The 19,545-nt window shown below is 38.3% G+C and overlaps 1 protein-coding gene across 1 annotated transcript in view; it reads right to left on the bottom strand.

Moving 5' to 3' along the window:
- The window catches only part of FBXO33 (F-box protein 33), a 30,525-nt gene that overhangs the window by 10,536 nt on the left and 444 nt on the right, over window positions 1–19,545 (bottom strand). Inside the window, exon 2 of the mRNA XM_029951417.1 lies at window positions 19,036–19,544. Within this exon, the coding sequence (XP_029807277.1) occupies window positions 19,036–19,544 (509 nt within the window). The remainder of the gene's footprint in view (window positions 1–19,035; window position 19,545) is intronic.

Below are 19,545 nucleotides of genomic sequence, written 5' to 3'. Positions count from 1 at the left end.
ACTGTAGATTGCTTTGGGTAATAATGGACATTTTGACAATATTAATTCTAATCCATGAGCTTGGAATATCTTTCCATTTCTTTGTGTCTTTAGTTTCTTTCATCAGTGGTTTATAGTTTTTAGAGTATAGGTCTTTCACCTCTTTGGTTAAGTTTATTCCTAGGTACTTTATTCTTTTTGGTGCAACTATAGTTTTTTTAAAATTTTTAATGTTTTATTTATTTTTGAGACAAAGACAGGCAGATCATGATCAGGGGAGAGGCAGAGAGAGGGAGACACAGAATCTGAAGCAGGCTCCAGGTTCTGAGTTTTCAGCATGGAGCCTGATGCGGGGCTTGAACTCATGCACTGTGAGATCATGACCTGAGCCGAAGTTGGACTCCCAACTGACTGAGCCACCTGGGTGTTCCATAGTGTTTGTTTTTTTATTTCTCTATCCGTGACTTCATTTTTGTTGTATAGAAACATTACCAATTTCTGGTTATTAATTTTGTGTCCTGCCACTTTACTGAATTCATTTATTCTAGTATTTTTTTCATGGAATCTAGGATTTTCTATGTATAGTATCATGTTATCTGTAAATAGTGACAGTTTAACTTCTTTACCAATATGGATGTCTCTCATTTCTTTTTCTTGTATTATTGCTATGGAATTCTTTGTATTTCTGTGATATCAGTTGTTACTTCTCTCTCATTTCTGACTATTTATTTGGGTATTTTCTCTTTTTTTTTCTTAATGAGTCTAAGGGTTTGTCAATCTTGTTTATCTTCTCAAAGAAACAGCTTTTGGTTTTGCTGTTTTTTTTTTAATATGTCATTTACTTCTGCCCTGATGTTTATTATTTCCTTTCTTTTACTCACCTTGGGTTTTGTTTGTTCTTTTTCTAGTTTGTTTAGGTGTAAAATTAGATTACTTGATTTGTTTTCTTATTTCTTAAGCCTATATTGCTATATACACCCCTTTCCAAATTGCTTATGTTTTGCCCCAGAGATTTTGGATTGTTCTGTTTTCATTTTCATTTGTTTCCATGGGTTTTTAAAATTTCTTCTTTGATTGCTTCATTGACCCATTGGTTGTTTAGTTGTCATGTTGTTTAGTCTGCACGTTTGTGCTTTTTCCTGTGTTTTTTTCCCCCTGTGATTCATTTCTAGGTTCATACTGTTGTGTTGGAAAAGATGTATGGTATGATTTTGGTCTTCTTAAATTTATTGAGGCTTGTTTAACGGCCTAATATGTCATCTGTTCTGGAGAGTATTCCACTTACACTTGAAGAATGTGTATTCTGTTGTTTTTATATGGAATGGTCTGTATATATCTGTTATGTCCAGACAGTCCACTATGTCATATTGATTTTGTCTAGACGATCCATCCATTGATGTAAGTGGAGTGTTAAAGCCCTCTACTATTATTGTACTACTATCAATTTCTATGTGCATTAATATTTGCTTTATGGTGCTCCAGGGCCAGTTGCACAGATATTTATAACTGTTTTTATCTTCTTGATGGATTGATCTCTTTATTATTATATAATGTTTTTCTTTTTTATTACAATCTTTGTTTAAAAGTCTATTTTGGGGGTAGCTGGGTGGCTCAGCAAGTTGAGCATCCAACTTCAGCTCAGCTCATGTTCTCGCAGATTGTGAGTTCGAGCCCCACATTGGGGTTGCTGCTGTCAGTGCAGAGCTGGCTTCAGATCCTCTGTCCTCACTCTCTTCTCCTCCCCAGCTTGTGCTCTCTCTCAAAAAACAAAACAAACAGAAAAAACGAAAGTCTATTTTGTCTAAGTATTGCTACCCCAGATTTTTTTTTCCACTTTCATTTATATGGTGAATGCTTCCTGCCCCTTCACTTTCAGTCTCTTGGTGTCTTTAGGTCTAAGATAAATCTCCTGTAGGTAGCAATATAGATGGGTCTTATTGTTTTTATCCATTCTACCACTCTATGTCTTTTGATTGGAGCATTTAGGCCCCTTACATTTAAAGTAATTACTGATAAGTATGTACTTACTACCATTTTAAACATTTGTTTTCTGGTTGTTTTTGTAGTTCATTGTTCTTTTTTGCTTCTCTTGTTCTCTCTGTGATGGATAAGTATCTCTAGTCTTTTATTTGGCTTTATTTCACTTTATTTTTAGTGTATCTACCATAGGTTTTGGGTTTGTGGTTACCATGAGGTTAATATATGTCATCCTAAGTAAACAGCAGTCCACATTAACTCGATGGTCATTTAAGTTCAAACACATTCTTAAAACAAACAAAAAAAACCACCAGGAGCACCTAGGTGGTTCAGTCAGTGAAGTGACAAGAGTCTTGATTTTGGCTCTGGTCATGATATCATGAGCCTGTCAGGCTCGAGGCTGGGGATGGGGCCTGTTTAACACGGTCCCTCTCCCTCTGCCCCTCCCCCACCTACGCATGCCTACGTGTTCTCCACCCTCTCTCCCCCCAAGAAAAACACACTAGAGGGAATTAACAATAATTTTAGAGGATGCAGAAGAACATATCAGCGACCTGGAAGACACAGTAATAGCACACAAGTTGAACAGCAAAAAGAGAAAATGGTTTTTTAAAATGAGGATAAAGAGACCACTTAGATAAAATCAAGTGAACGAACATTTGTATTATAGCAGTCCCAGAAAAAACAGAGAAAGGTGTAGAAAACTTATTTGAAGAAATAATAACTGAAAACTCCCTTAAGCTAGGGAGATAAACAGACTTCAAGTCCAAGAAGCAAAGAGAGTTCCAAACAAAATGAACCCAAAAGGTCCACACCACAGCACATAATAATTAAAATGAGATCATGAGATCCTGACCCGAGGCAAAATCAAAATTTATATGCTGATAAAAGGCTGTAAAAAATTGTGATGGTTGTTTAATTCATAGGGAAATTCTTAGACTAAAAAGAAAAAAGCTAACCCTTTTCAGTGAGATTGTAATATATTTAATTTACATATTTATGTTTAGTAAAACATACAGTTTAAATATGTATATTAAAATTGTATGTCTGTTGAAACTACGGTTGAAAAGATAAGTGCAGGGGCACCTAGATGGCCCATTTGGTTAAGTGTCCAACTCTTGACTTCTGCTCAGGTTGTGATTTTGCAGTTGTGGGATGTAGCCCCATGTCAGGGCTCTGCACTGTGCAGAGCCTGCTTGGGATTCTCTCTCCCTCTCCCTCTCTGCCACTCCCTCCATCTCTCACTCTCTCAAAATAAATAAATATTGACTTTATAGAAGTGCACATAACTGGCTTGAGAAAAGAATTTTCACTTCTCTGGGCAAATATGAAATTTTCAGGGATTCCTAATGTATACTGTATGTAATGTATATCTGTACCCTAAATTTGTAATATGTAAGGCATAGCTAAATAGACCCTAATTTTTGCTATGAACTAAGGAAAATACATTATTCAACAAATATTTATTGAATGCCAAGCCCTGTTCTAGCAACTAAGGATACAACAGTAGTCAAAGAGTCCTGCCATCATAGAGCATATTCTAGTGGGGGAAAAAAAAGACAAAAAATAAATAAGTAAAATATATAGTATCATAGTTGATACTCTATGCAGTGAGGCAAAATGAAGCAGTGAAGGGAGGTGGGAATGGTGGAAGTAGAAGGAGTGTTGCTGTGTAAAATAAGGAATTTAAGAAAAGTCTCAACCCCTGAAATAATATTTGAAAGAAGGGGAGAGAGAGCAGCTTTCTCTGTCTCTCTAGAAAGTGATTATGGAAAGTTATATGCTTAACTGAATGAGCCACCCAGGCACCCCTTCTACTGTGTTTTTTACTTCAATTATTATATTAACCCTGATTAAAATTACAATTATCTCTTTTTAGTATTTTCTATCTTTTTATGAAGGTCTCACTGAGTTCTTCCATTCTTTTTTCCAACCCACTGAGTATCTTTATGATCATTACTTTAAGTTCTTTATCAGGCAGATTGTTTATCTCTGTTTCATTTAGTTCCTTTCCTGAGGGTTTTTTTTTCCCTTGTTCTTTTAGAGCATAGTACTCTGTCTCCCGATTTTGCTTGACTTTCTGTGTTTGTATGCATTAGGCGAAACATCTACTTCTCCTAAAGCTGAAGGAGTGGTCTTGTGTATAGTGTACTCTGAGCAGACTGTGTGTGCATGGTGATTTTGCTGGCTGGGTGGCGCTGTGGCTGTATATGCCAGTAATTCTTTCATGCCATGGCATGTCTCTATCTCTTTTGCTGTTCTCTTGCTGTTCTCTTTACCTTTGTATTTTCCAGTACTTGTTCATTCCTTAGATCTTCTTCAGGAAGACCTGATCTATTAATAAGTGTAATTTGGAGGAAGTGGGTTCAAAGCCTTCCTACATCACCATCTTCAACTGGGACTCAAAAAATAAATTTAAACTAGTTTTATACCATTATAAGAAGTTAATTCATTAACATTTTTTAACGTTTATTTTAGAGAGAGAGAGAGAGAGAGAGAGAGAGCGCGCACATGCTTGCGCTGGCAAGTGAAGGCGAGGGAGCCTAAGCAGGGGAGGGACAGAGAGATAAGAGAGGGAGACACAGAATCCAAAGCAGGCTTCAGGCTCTGAGTTGTCAGCACAGAGTCCAAAGCAGGGCTTGAACTCATGAGCCATGAGATCATGACCTGAGCTGAAGTTGAATGCTTACCCAACTGAGCCACACAGGTGCCCATTAAGTTAATTAATTTTAAAATCATTATGTAAACAAGCAACCTACATATTAGTAAAATTTAATAAGTTAATGTAAGGAGACTCTTCAGAAAATTTCAGTTTTAGCTCTATCTATACAATATTTTTCAGTATCCCAGCAATGTGTTAGAAACATGCTACTTAAGGACAATTTAAAAATATTCTGTTGAGGGGATAACCTGGGTGCCTCACTTGGTTAAGCGTCTGACTGCGGCTCAGGTTATGATCTCCCAGTTCGTGGACTGGGGCCCTATGATGGGATCTGTGCTGACAGCTCTGAGCCTGAAGCCTGCTTTGGATACTCTGTCTCCCTCTCTGCGCCTCCCTGCTGGCACGCTTGCTCTCTCTCAAAAATAAACAAATATTGAAAAAAAAAAATTCTGTTGAGGTTCCTGTTCAGTAAGTTAAGCGTCCGGATCTTGATTTTGGCTCAGCTCATGATCTCATGATAGAAGTTCAAGCCCCTTAGTGGTCTTGCTGCTATCAGTGCAGAGCCTGCTTTGGATCCTCTGTTTCCCTCTCTCTCTGCCCCTGCCTTCCACCCCCACTCCATCTCCCTAAAATAAATAAAAATTTATAAAAAATTCTATTTCCAGCAAGGAATGGTAATAATCTTATTACAGTAAAACTAATAATAATGCATAAGACTTTCCATATGGATGTAATCATGGACACACCTAGATGTTTAGAATCATCCAATTCAATCATCTCTTTACAGATCAGGAAATTGAGGTGACTTGTCTAAGACTGTAATACTAGTTAGTACAGAGCTAGGTGGAGACCTGGGTTCTGACTCCCATTTCATGTTGTTCCTTATAATTAAACCATGTCCTGGAATATAACAGTCTTTTTGAAAGTTGTTATAAAAGATGTAAGTGGCGTATTTTAGAGTAGTATATGATGGACATTTGTGGAAAAAAGTTCTTAGGTACTTATTGTTCCAGTGAAAATAAAGAAAATTCTAATTAAGTGATACAGAAAATAATAATTTACTTTTAAGCTTAGTATAATAAACAAAAAAATACTGACAACTCAACAGCAGGCTTAAAATTTCATGTTGAAATCATATTATAGATCATATGGTGAAGCCAAGAAAACTGCATATAGCCTCCAGGTGGCTCATTATTGCTTCAGATGGTAAATAAGGGACTGAAAAGAACATCCAGGCAACAACGGTAGAACATACTGAACCATGGCAATAAACAGATGTCTCATTTTGAAGCTAGGAGACAACAGCAGTAACAAAGCAATTGCATCACATAATCCTTTTACTTAAATATGAAATCTGTGACCTACTTTTTATTTTATTTATTCATTTATTATTGTTGAGTCAGGGAGTGAATGAACTAAAGAAGCAAAGAGGGTTCCTTCCTGCACAATGTCCATAACATACATTTGCTCAAAAGGCAAATGTTTTTACATACTGGAAAAGTATTACAATTGATTACGAAGTTTTTCTCTCATCTGAATTCTTCAAATTAATTTAGCTCTGTTTCTATGGTAATATTAATAGGATACAATTTACTATTACTGGTCCCTCTGCAAGTCCGAAAGATGTGTTGTGAAAGCACAAAATAACATGTTTGATAATATATCTTCTGAAACATGCAAAAGGCCATACTATTGCCAAAAGAGAATTAATTTCTTCCACTTAACTGCATTCTTCTTTAATCCTATTTCAAAAAACCAGAGCTGTTAGATCATTAAGTACTTAAACCTTAGAAACTCAGCCTATAATTGCTCTCCTGCTCTTTGTTCACTCAATTATTAAAATATGTATTGTGTGCCAATGATGTGAAAAGTTACAGCAGTTAAAGTCCATATGTCCCTAAGTTTAGACTCTTGGCACAGAAATAAAGGTTTAAATTTTTTGTAATGTTTCATTTATTTTTGAGAAAGAGAGTGACAGCATGAGCAGGAGAGGGTCAGAGAGAGAGGGAGACACAGAATCCGAAGACAGGCTCCAGGCTCTGAGCAAGCTTTCAGCACAGAGCCTGATGCGGGGCTCGAACCTATGAACCGCGAGATCATGACCTGACCTGAAGCCGGACGTTCAGCCAAGTCAACCACCCAGGCCCCCCAGAAATAAAGGTTTAAAAAATAAAGGTGAGAATAAAGAATTATTAATAACTTTGTTAATGTGTATAAATGGCATAGTTTTTATATTTTAAAAAGCCCACAATGTCAGAGCTTTATACTGAAGTGTGTAGTATAAAATGACATCAATATTTTGGATTTGTTTTAAAATACTTCAGTAAAGATAAAAGGAAGCAAATGCCACAAAATCCTTAAATTACTGAATCTAAGTGATAGGTTCATTGTGTCTATTTTTTTTAGTGTGTTCAAAATTTCATTAAAAGGGTTAAAAAATCAGGCAGTCATTTCTCTGTGTAGGTGGCAAGTTCACTTGAGTACTCTGTGCTTCAGTTTCACCATCTGTAAAACAGGAATAATAATGGCACATACCATACCTAATGGTTGCTTAATATTGCTGCTCTGGGGAAACTAGTGTAGCATTTTAGGGGTTGTTAAGAACACTATTCAGCTCTCCATAGTGCTGGCAATACAACTGGGCCTTACCCAGCCCCATGACTCTAGTGTAGTGTAGGAGTTTGGTATCAGGAAACGGTTAGGCTTGAGAAGGTGGGCATAAATGGAGAATCAAAGTTTCTTGCCTCAGGTAACTACCTTTCTTCTTTGCCTTGAACCAAAATTGTCCTTTCGAGGTTTGTTAAGAGTGGGATTCTTTTTTGAAGTAACCAGCAACATCTGAATAAAAGGCACTTCAATTCTGCTTAATGTTTTCCCTTTTTCCTCGTCTACTTAAGAGATATAATAGAAGAAGAGTACACATGAGGAGTATCTGGGTAGGAAAACAGATTTATCTGGGCCTACGGTTACAGGTGATGAGATCAGTGATTTGGGGCAAAGAGAAGGAAGAACACTGTGTAGAGTACTATGTGCTTTTTCCTTTCTACTTAGTCCTACCATCTTGAACTCATAGCTCATATGAGGGCCAGACTTACGCAAATTCGAAGAAGTAATGAGTTCATATGAAGCAGGAAATCAGGGAGGCGGAAAGAGGGAAAGGAAAATTCCAAGTGACTGCAGTAGGGGCACCAAGAAGTTTCTGGGGCAGTTCAACAGACCGATTCAAATTTATGTAAGGCCTGTATGAACAAGGCACTGTTTAAAAGTATTTTGTGGTACAAGGAGCTAAATATCAAAGATAAGTAATGTTTTCAGAAAATAAACTGTTCACATGCTGGGTATTTTTTAAAGAAAGTACAAATCATAACACAAAAGGAAGACAAAATGAATAAAAATAACCAAAGGAAAAATATGTTTAGGCATATTTAGGGAGTAGCAATTAAAAGGGCATTATAATATTAGCTGGACAATCATGTCTAATTTCTTATATTTACATTCTACTTCTAGAAGGCCTCCAGATAAAAATATAGACTCATGACTTTCACTGCTCCCATGCTGGTCCACAGCACCATCATCCCTTGCCTGGATTACTGTAAAGGCCTCCTGACTCAGCCTGTTGCTTCTACCCTTACCCTGCTACAAACAATTCCCAACACAGCATCTAGAATGTTCCTTTAAAAAAAAGAAACGTTTTTAGTATAATTGACACAATATTACATACAGTAGTTTCAGGTGTACAAAACAGATTCAACTTCTCTCTACGTTATGTTATGCATACCAAAGTATAGTTACCATCTGTCACCATACAATGCTATTATAGTATTACTGATTATATTACCTATGCTATGCCTTTTATTCTCATGACTTATTCCTTCGATAACTGGAAACCTGTATTTCCTACTCTCCTTCACCCAAATTACAGATTCCCCATCCCTCTTCCCTCTGGAAACCATCAGTTTGTTCTGTTAGAATGTTCCTTTTGAAATATTATATATGTCACTCCTTAGTTCAAAACTTTTTCATGGCTCCTCACCTTAGTCAGAGTAAAAGTCAAAGTCTTTAGAAGATCCTAGTAAAGGGCTACTGATTTCCACATCACCATCCCTGGTATGTGGTAGGTAGGTAGTGTTCTACATCCCAAGGCATTTTCTGCTATCTGACTTAAGCACTCCCCGGGTCAAAGTCCCACAGTTGAGTTCCTCCATTTAACTGCTCCTTACTCCAAGAATCACCTTCCAGAGAGACCGAGAAAGCTGCTCTCTCCCCCCTTCTTTCAAATATTATTTCAGGGGTTGAGACTTTTCTTAAATTCCTTATTTTACACAGCAACACTCCTTCTACTTCCACCATTCCCACCTCCCTTCACTGCTTCATTTTGCCTCCTGCATAGAGTATCAACTATGATACTATATATTTTACTTATTTATTTTTTGTCTTTTTTTCCCCCCACTAGAATATGCTCTATGATGGCAGGACTCTTTGACTACTGTTGTATCCTTAGTTGCTAGAACAGGGCTTGGCATTCAATAAATATTTGTTGAATAATGTATTTTCCTTAGTTCATGGCAAAAATTAGGGTCTATTTAGCTATGCCTTACATATTACAAATTTAGGGTACAGATATACATTACATACAGTATACATTAGGAATCCCTGAAAATTTCATATTTGCCCAGAGAAGTGAAAATTCTCAAGCCAGTTATGTGCACTTCTATAAAGTCAATATTTATTTATTTTGAGGGAGTGAGAGATGGAGGGAGTGGCAGAGAGGGAGAGGGGGAGAGAGAATCCCAAGCAGGCTCTGCAGTGCAGAGCCCTGACATGGGGCTACATCCCACAACTGCAAAATCACAACCTGAGCAGAAGTCAAGAGTTGGACACTTAACCAAATGGGCCATCTAGGTGCCCCTGCACTTATCTTTTCAACTGTAGTTTCAACAGACATACAATTTTAATATACATATTTAAACTGTATGTTTTACTAAACATAAATATGTAAATTAAATATATTACAATCTCACTGAAAAGGGTTAGCTTTTTTCTTTTTAGCCTAAGAATTTCCCTATGAATTAAACAACCATCACATTTTTTTACAGCCTTTTATAAAAATCTACACGTACACAGGCATACTTCTAAGATATTGTGGGTCTAGTTCTAGACCATTACCATAAAGCAAATACCACAATAAAAAGCCAAGTCAAATCAATTTTTTGGTTTCCCAGTCAGTGCATTTACAAGTTATATTTATGCTATACTGTAGTCTATTAAGTGTAAAAGAGCATTATGTCTAAGTGTACAGGCATTAAAAAATCCTTTATTGCTGAGGCACCTGGGTGGCTCAGTCAGTTACGTGTTCAACTTTGGCTCAGGTCACGATCTGGCGGTGCGTGGGTTTGAGGCCAGCATCTGGCTCTGTGCCTACAGTTTATAACCTGGAGCCTCTTCCTATTCTGTGTGTATCTCTCTGCCTCTCCCCTGCTCATGCTCGGTCTCTCTCTTAAATATACATTTAAAAAATTAAAAAAAAGACTTTATTGATAAAAAATGCTGTCATCTGAGCTTTCATCACTTTTTTTTTTTTTTTTTTTTTTTTTTTTTTTACTGGTGGAGGGTCTTACCTCCATGTTGATGGCTGCTGACTGATCAGGGTGGTGGTTGCTAAAGGACAGGGTGGATGTGGAAATTCTTAAGACAAGGAAGTTTGCTACATCAGTTGACTCTTCATTTTACAAATTATTTCTCTGTAGTATGCAATTATGTTTGATAGCATTTTACCCACAATCGAGTCAATCCTCTCGAACTACCCTTCTGTTTTATCAAGTAAGTTTATGTAATATTCCAAATCCTTTGTTGTCATTTCAATAATTGTGAAGACATTTTCACCAGCAGATTCCATTTCAAGAAACCACTCGCTTTGCCCATCCATAAGAAGCAATGCCTCATTCATTAACATTTTATCGTGAGATTGCAGTAATTCAGTCGCATCTTAGGTTCCACTTCGAATGCTAGTTCTCTTGCATTTTCCACCACATCTGCAGTTGCTTCCTCCACTGAAATCTTGAACCACTTAATGTCACGTATGAGTATTGGAAGCAAGTTCTTCCAAACTCCTTTAATGTTAGTAGTCTGACCTCTTTCTCATGAATTATGAATGTTCTTAATAATGCCTAGAGTGGTGATTGTTTTCCAGAAGGTTTCCAACTTACTTGTCCAGATTATCAGAGGGATCATGATTTATGGCAGCTATAGCCTTACAATATATATTTCTTAAAATAGTAAGACTTGGAAGTCAAAATTACTTCTTGGTCAAGGGGCTGCAGAATGGATGTTGTGCTACATGAAAACAACATTAATTTCATTGTACAGCTCCACTGGAGTTCTTGGGTGAACAGGTGCATTGTCAATGAGCTATTTTTTTTTTAAATGTTTTTATTTATTTTTGATACAGAGAGAGACAGAGCATGAGACGGGGAGGGGCAGAGAGAGAAGGAGACACAGAACCGGAAGCAGGCTCCAGGCTCTGAGCTAGCTGTCAGCACAGAGCCTGACGTGGGGCTCGAACCCACGAACGTTGAGATCTGACCTGAGCCGAAGTCGGAGGCTTAGTCGACGAGCCACCCAGGTGCCCCGAGCTATTTTTTTTTTAAGTTTTTTTAATTTATTTTGAGAGAGAGCGAGAGAGAGCACAAGTACAGGAGGAGCAGAGAGGTGGAGAGAGGAAGAGAGGGAGAGAAAGAGAGGGAGAGAGAGAGAGAGAATCCCAAACACACTCTGCACTGTGAATACAGAGTCAGATGTAGGGCTCAAACTTAGGAACTGTGAGATGATGACTTGAGCCAAAGTTGGTCACTTAACTAACTGAGCCTTTCAGGTACCCCAATGAGTTGTAACATTTTGAAAGTTTTTTTTTTCCTTTCTTTCTTTCTTTTTCTGGGCAGTAGGTCTAACCAGCCATGTTGTAAACAGATGTGCTTTATTGTGCCATTTACAGAGCACAGGCAGAATAGATTTAGCATAATTCTTAAAGGCCCTAGAATTTTTAGAATAGTCAACGAGCACTGTTTTCAACTTAAAGTCATCAGTTGCATTAGGCCCTGTCTTTTGAAGCTTTGAAGCAAGGCACTGGCTTCTCCCTAGCTATGGAAGTCTTAGATGGCTTCTTCCAAAAGAAGGTTCTTTTGTCTATGTTGAAAATCTGTTGCTTAGGGTAGCCATCTTCATTAATTATCTTAGCTAGATCTTCTGGATAACTTGCTACAGCTTCTACATCAGCAATTGCTACTACACCTCGCACCTTGATGTCATGGAGAAGGCATTTTTCCTTAAACCTCATAAACCAACTTCTGTAAGCTTCAAAGTTTTCTTCTGTACCTTCCTCACCTCTCTCAGCCTTCACAGAACCAAAGAGAGTTAGGGCATTGTTCTGGATTAGGCTTTGGCTTAAGGGAATGTGGCTCGTTTGATCTTCTATCCAGACCACTAAAACTTTCTCCTTATCAGCAATAAGGCTGTTCCACTTATCATTTGTGTGTTCCCTCAGATAGCACTTTAAGTTTCCTTCAATAACTTTTCTTTTATATTGACAACTTGGCTAACTATTTGGCATAAGAGGTCTAGTTTTTGGTCCAGCTTGGCCTTTGACATGCCTTCCTCACTAAGCTTAATCATTTTTAGCTTCTAATTTGAAGACAGAAAGAGGCACTTGGGGGGGCTCAGTTACTGAGCATCTGACTTCAGTTCAAGTCACGCTCTCATGGTTCATGAGTTCAAGCCCCATGTGGGGCTCTCTGCTATCAGCACAGAGCCCACTTCAGGATCCTTTGTCCCCCTGTCTCTTGTCCCTCCCCTCTCTTTCTTTCTCTAAATAAACTTAAAAGAAAAAATAAAGTGAGAGGCATGTGACTCTTCCTGTCACTCAAGCCATTTCAGAGTTATTAATTGGCCCAATTTCAATACTGTGGTATCCCAGGGATTAAGGGAGGCCCAAGGAGAAGGAAAAAGACTAGAGAATGGTCATTGGAGCAGTCAGAACACACATTTACTGATTAAGTTTGCTGTCTTATATAGAAATGGTTTGTGGCACCCTAAAATAATTACAATTGTAATATCAAAGATCACTGACCACAGATCACCATAATATGAAAACGTTTGAAATATTGTAAGAATTACCAAAATGTGACAGAGACACAAAGTGAGCAAGTGCTGTTGGAAAAATGGTGCCAACAGACTTGCTCAATGTGGATAGCCACAAAATTTTGATTTGTAAAAGAAAAAAACAACCCACATCTGTGAAGCGCAATAAAACAAAGCACAATAAAACAAGATATGCCTGTGGATTCATTGGGTTAGTTCAGGTAATTTCTTGAAAATATTATTAACTACCTAGAAGCCTAAGAAATATTCCTCAAGGTCTATAAGGCCTAACTACAGGGGGCTGAAAACCTTTCATTTTTGTCTGGAATTTCTGTTGGACTGTGTAGTATAACCGGGACCCCAAATTTTTGACACCTTGGTCATAATGACCTCACTCTCTCTTTCGTGGTTCAGAATTGGAGAAGTTCATCTGTGGTAGTAACTTTACTATATTTCCTTTCATTTCAGAGGATCCAAAATTATTTCTTTGATGTAATAAATAGTATCAGTGGAAAAATGGACAACATAGCCACCCTAAAGTTAATACAGCCAAATCTAATTAACTATGTCAAAATGGATTACATAAAAACTTGAAAGAACTTTAAAACTTTAAAGAAATGGTCTTAGAAAGGTTAAAACCTTTCCCAGTGCTGTAAAGAGGTTCATAACATGTAACATCTTACTTTTCTAAACTGATAAAAGCTAAAATAATCTACATCACTGCAAGAAATTCTTTCAGGTCAATTGTTTTCTTAGTCCATGTTCAACAAGTATGTTTATATCCACATAACACTTTGATAACATATTTCCTTCTCTCACAAATGCTGATGAATGATCATAGCCAAAAGAAACAAATAAAACCAAACACTTTAGAAAACTGTGATCCAATCCAACTCTCTGTCTTCATGGCAATACTCTTCCATGTTGTCTAATAATGGTAGCCAGTAGCCACATTGGGCTATTGAGCACTTGAAATGTGGCTTGTGTGCCTAACTAATCTTTAGTTTTATTTAAGAAATTAAAAATGAAAAAGCTATATGTGACTAGTGGCTTTCAAACCATACAGCACAATTTTAGGGTACATCGGCCTAGAATAGTATTCTTACTAGCTTTATTAGGATCTGTTAACTAAAAGCAATCTGCTAGCATGTGCTTTACAATTCATTTACTCAATTACCTTCTAAGAATCGCCATCATCCTTAAATCCCAGAGATTACACACACAAAAAGTTTAAAATTTGAAATTGCTATTGAGCATGCTATTTATTAAAAGATCATTTTAATAATACTAAGGACAAAAAACAGTGATTCTTACAGAGAATGATGTCCTCTTGACTGTACTTCCAAAATATAGTCCACATCTATCCACTTTTCTTCCTCTCCATGGTCTCCGACCATACACTAAGCTACCGTCATCTCTGCCTAGCTTATGCAAAAGTTTCCCACGTCTCCCTGCATCCTCTCTTGTTCCCTCTTATAATTCATTCACTACACAGCAACCAGAGTGATTGTTTTAAAAGCCAAATTAGATCGCATTACTCTGGCCCTTAAATATTTCTCAGTGGCTTCTTCTATTCTCAGAATGTAGCTCAAACTTCACTCTACAAGCCCACATAACCAACTCGATCGCTTCCTCCCTCTACAACTCAGAAAGCATCATGACACCCCTCCCACTTTCATTCTCACGGTCCTGCCATAATTGCCTTACTGTTTCATCACGTCAAAAATTTGTCTGGCTGAAGGCTTTGGTGCTTAATATGTATATATTTTTTCCTGCTTAAAATGGTATTTGCTCAAATACCATTGGGTGACTTTTGTCATTCATATTACAGCTCAAATGTTGCTTTTCAGACAGGTTTTCCCTTGCCATCTAGTCACTTACAAAATCTTCCTTTACGCTTAGATTTTCTTTTATTTCACACCTGAAATAATCTTTCTTTCACTTATTGTTTGTTTCTCTTCTAGAATGTTGAGTCTATGAGAATGGGGAGTTTGTCTTCATTCTTTGGCACATAGTAGGCTCTCAATATTTGGAGGAAAAAACAGATTTTTTTTATAACTATCATTTTAGGCCCTGCATAAATTGATCAAGTTGGGTGAACTCTCCCAAGGCTAACTAACACATAAAAATGGAAATAATCTAATCACTTCATTCAAAAGCTGCTCCACAGATTCATTTAACACAGAAAAAATATTTTACTTTGACAATCTTTTGCTGAGTTTTATTTCCTATCCTCCATCTATCAGTTCTCAGTCATTATAAGACTGTACTATGGACTGGAGAGGACCCTAATTTTTCTCAGTAGCCCTCTAAGGAGGTTAGTTTCTTTAACAGGTTAGAGTCTCCTCATTTCTTAATGACCTTGAAGCTATCCCTATGAACCTACTTTAACTTGTCAGTTTTAAGGTAAGGAGTCTGTTGGGTCTGCATCACCTCACTTCTCTTCCCTATGGGCAACCATCTCTTGGACTCTAGTCAGAGTCCCAATATATGTTAATATTTATTCTGCAAATGGGCTTCTTTAAGTGAATAATAAAAGCTTTCACAAGTAAGATGCTATTATTACATGTATTTACTACATTATGCTGGGGGAAGATATTTCAAAAAAAATAAGGCTCAGGGTTGTTGAACACAACATCTTCAAAGGTATCTTCTACTGTCTTAGATAATAATATGAAACATCCAAGTAATTTTTAACCTAATTTAAGATGCATTTTTTTAAAAACATTTATTCATTTTTGAGAGAGACAGAGAGCACGAGTGGGGGAGGAGCAGACAAAGAGGGAGACACAGAATCTGAAGCAGGCTCCAGGCTCTGAACTATCAGCACAGAACCCGATGAGAGGCTCAAATTCATTGGCCATGAGATCATGACCTGAGCTGAAGTTGGATGCTTAACCAACTGAACCACTCAGGTGCCCCTAAAATGTATTTTTAAATGGTCTACCTATTTTTGGATTTTGGTAGAGTGATGTTGACAAAACAATACAAAATGTAAGGCTCTTCCTCACTGCACATGCCAAATCAACAAGACCAGATCTAAGAATTATTAATATATCTAATATTAGTTAGAGGTTATATAAGCAGGCATAACCATGAAATGGTCAAACTACATGTAGTTGGGAGTTGTAGCCCAATTTTTAACAAGAAAATAACTCTTGTATAAAATCTCTCTGGCCTACTGCAGTACTCATCTTTAAAAAAATTCCTGCCACCAATTTAAGATTTTATACAAAGTAAAATGTAAAATCCAGAAAAGCATAAACTAGATGATGACAAGGTACTTATGCCTGCTCTTTAAAAATAACTATTTTTAGTGTCTTAGTCTATTAGCTATTATCACTAATTTACTGTCCGCAAACTCTCATTTTTCCCAAGTATCAAATGCAGCACTTCAGTAGGCACGACTCAATAACCAGATTAAATCTGAAAAGTGAATATCTGAATTGTTTTTAACTTTTAAGAACAATTTCTTACAGAACTGCAAAAGAAATTCTGCCTGTAACTTAAAATACAGCTGAATGAGAAATACCTACCGTATTTCTGTTCATACTTTCTGTTTCTCACAATAAGGGCAGATATCATAGCCTCCTGTAGGGAAGGGAGCTCTGGAACCTGGAGGTCTGCGTTTTACCCTTTGAGAGATATTTCTGGGCATCCTTGATCTTGGTCAGTTGTTCCTAACACCTAAGACACCTATAAGGAGGCTATGGTCTCCCTGAGAGTACACGTGCATATAAAACCCAGAAATCAAGCAAAAACCAAGGCCAATTATCCTCTTGGAAGAGTACCCTTGAAAAGCTCCCACAATCCAAGGTTACAGTTTTAGTTCTTTTCCTGGGGGACATGAAAATAACTGCAACACAACAAAATAACCATGTTGAGTTGTGAAAATTATATAAAGGAATTCACTACAAAGATTGGAAGCGTAATGCTTGTGAACAGGTAGGTTTCAAGCCCTCTTTGGTACTTACAAAATGGCAGATATCATAAAGTGAAACCACTGTAAATTTAATCGGAAGTATACAGAATATCAGATGTTCATTTTTCTCATTAGTTATTAAATTTAATGGTTTTGGAAAGCTGCTAATGGAGGGAAATAAGTATAGGCTTTACCATAGTTACCAAATAAGCAACTTGATCTAAAATATTTTCAAATTTGTTAAAATTTGAAGAAAACTAGTCCAATTTTGTTTTTGACATTCATATTAATATTTTTAATAGTACTAAAATATCTCAAGACAGTTTCAAAAATAAAGGTTAAATTAACGTATTTCCAAACACATATAGTTTATTTTAAGAAACCCTTTGAAATATCATTAGTACAGATAATATATGTAATAACACTAGACTTTGATTTCAGACACACAATGCATGTGCTACCAAACAGCACAACACACAGCATCATCTGTATAGTAAATGACAAGAATACCTTAAAATCAGGGATGACAGTGTGCTGTAGTGATAGATGAACCAAAAGGGCAGGCATAAGGTAGCATTATAGACAGGTAGATTGGGATGCTAATAAAAGAGGTAGGTACACTTTAATTTGTCAATTATACCTCAATAGACTGAAAAAAACCCAGCAGGGGTGAGGGAAGTAGGGAGAGAAGAATTAATAAAAGGAAGAGATGATATATCACTATTTTGTCTATATAACATTATCCATCCAACCAATCAGTTATTAAGACACTATGTAAGGTTTGTTCATACTTGGACCAAAGGCACATAATTTTTTCTTTCTTTCTTTTTTTTTTTTGGATGGTTGCTCAGAAGTGCCATCTGATCTCGGAACAGAAAAATCTAATTAGTGCTCACTGAATTCACTCCCACTCTTGGTCTCATCAGTATTTTAAGTGCTCACTGACTCCGAATCTTTTAACTCTGGGTTCTTTCGTTCTTCTAGCCATACATTCAACGGAGAGCCTCCAATTTACAGCTTCAAACAGCCTCTTTTGCTACATCCAATCAAAGTAAGAAAATGAGATGGCTTGATGTGAAAAGCTGGGTAAATACATAGGCCACTGGAAAGATGGAGCCATGTTCCAGGTACAACTTGGAGCTACATGCTTATCTCTCACAGTATATCTATATCTATATCTATCATTTATCTATCTAGCATTAAATCAGCACCATCTCTTAACCCTGTTCAACATAATGCATGATGTTCAACACAGTAGATTTACTTCACAAAAAGGACACTGCTCTTGTACAAAAATGATGCTGTATGACAATGTGCACATCACTTGACCCTTTTAAGCGTCAGTTTCCTTTCTATAAAACAGGATTAATAGCTGCCTTGCCTGACTCACAGGGTCACTAAAAGGATCAAATAAGATAATGTATTTGTAACCTGCTGAACAGTCATTACTATGAAAGTTGCTCCTTTTGGAACTTTTGAACTTTTTCCCAACTCATAGTTTAATTTTAAGGTTAGTTAGAATGTCCAGATACAAAAAGCTAATAGGATTTTGGAAAGGACAACAGACAAATAAAGGACAATGTTGATAAGGATAAGTCAGAAAATAGGAAGTTTGTCCCAGAATGACAGTGAAGTCCTGATGCGAAGGACAGATCTGTGCTTACTCTTTGCAGACACTGGCCAGTTCCCCCAGCACACACAAACACTAAGCTCTACTGTGCTGCTTTTAGGTGAGTCACTGGGGACAGGTTGAGTCTGGAGGTGTAAGGGGAGAGACTTCCAACCCTGACGATCAGGCTCTTCCCTCGTCGCTCTAACAAACATTCCTACTCTTCGTGCCTAGCCCAGTTAATAAAAACTATTCCGGGTAAGAAAATGGCTGTCAAGGATTTCTTTTAGGGAGAGTCTTGTAACCATGAGAAGTCTTGGACTCCTTTCCCCAGCACGAACTATTTCGAATGGACAGGTTGAGTCTGAAACATTGGGTTATGTTTTGTTTCTCTCAAGACTCACTCACAGGCCTCCCCCTCCAAGCTTCAGCTCTCTCCTGTGTAAAATGAAGAATGACGGCGCCTGTCAGCTTCTTTCCAGGGCCACCGAGAGGATGAATGAGATCTGACAAACACCAAGTCCATCACTGTTTAGAAAGTATTATGATAAGTCCCGTTACGCCCTCCCGCCTCAAGGAAATCGCCGGGTTGGAACTGACACCCGCAGTCACTGAAGAAAGCAACGCCAAAGCTGCCAGGCGTTTCCGCACTGAATCTATTTCGGGGCGAGAGGTAGGAAGCGACACGCGGCCCCAGGAGAGGGGGAGGGGGGAAAAGGAGGATGGAATGATGGAGGTCCAGGATAAGCCTACCTGTTGTTCCGGATGCTGACCAGCACGCACAGCACCAGCTCTAAGTAGGTGCGCAGCACTTCCAGCCAACGGGTTGAGAGCTGCAGGGCCTCGACTTCTTCCCCGCCAGTCCCGGAGTCTGCGCCGCCTCCGTCGCCTGGGCCGCCGCCACCGCTCAGGTAATTCTCAGCGGCGAACTCAACACGCAGCTCTCGCACGAACCAGCCGCACTTGCGCATGAGGAATTCGAGCCGAGGCTGCTCCGCGGGGGAGACGCGGAGGCAGATGCGGAGCTGGGGCCACAGAGCGGGGTAGAAGAGGCACTCGCGCCAGTGCGAGCAGGAAGCCGAGGCCCGCAGCCGGTCAGGCGCCGGCAGGAAGGAGAAGATGTGCACGATCAGCTCGCTGGGCAGAGACGCGGCGCCTGCCGCCTGCCCGCACAGAGCCATCCGGCCCCGCCGCCGGTTGCCAGCCCCCGACCGCCCCCGCAGTCCCCGGAGCAGCCCCCGCAGCCGTCGCAGCTGCTGCAGC

The sequence above is a fragment of the Suricata suricatta genome, chromosome 9 (assembly GCF_006229205.1).
Source record: "Suricata suricatta isolate VVHF042 chromosome 9, meerkat_22Aug2017_6uvM2_HiC, whole genome shotgun sequence".
NCBI classification, from domain to species: Eukaryota; Metazoa; Chordata; class Mammalia; order Carnivora; family Herpestidae; genus Suricata; species Suricata suricatta.
The sequence above is the reverse complement of the archived record's forward strand: the minus strand, read 5'-3'. Positions and strand labels throughout refer to the sequence as shown.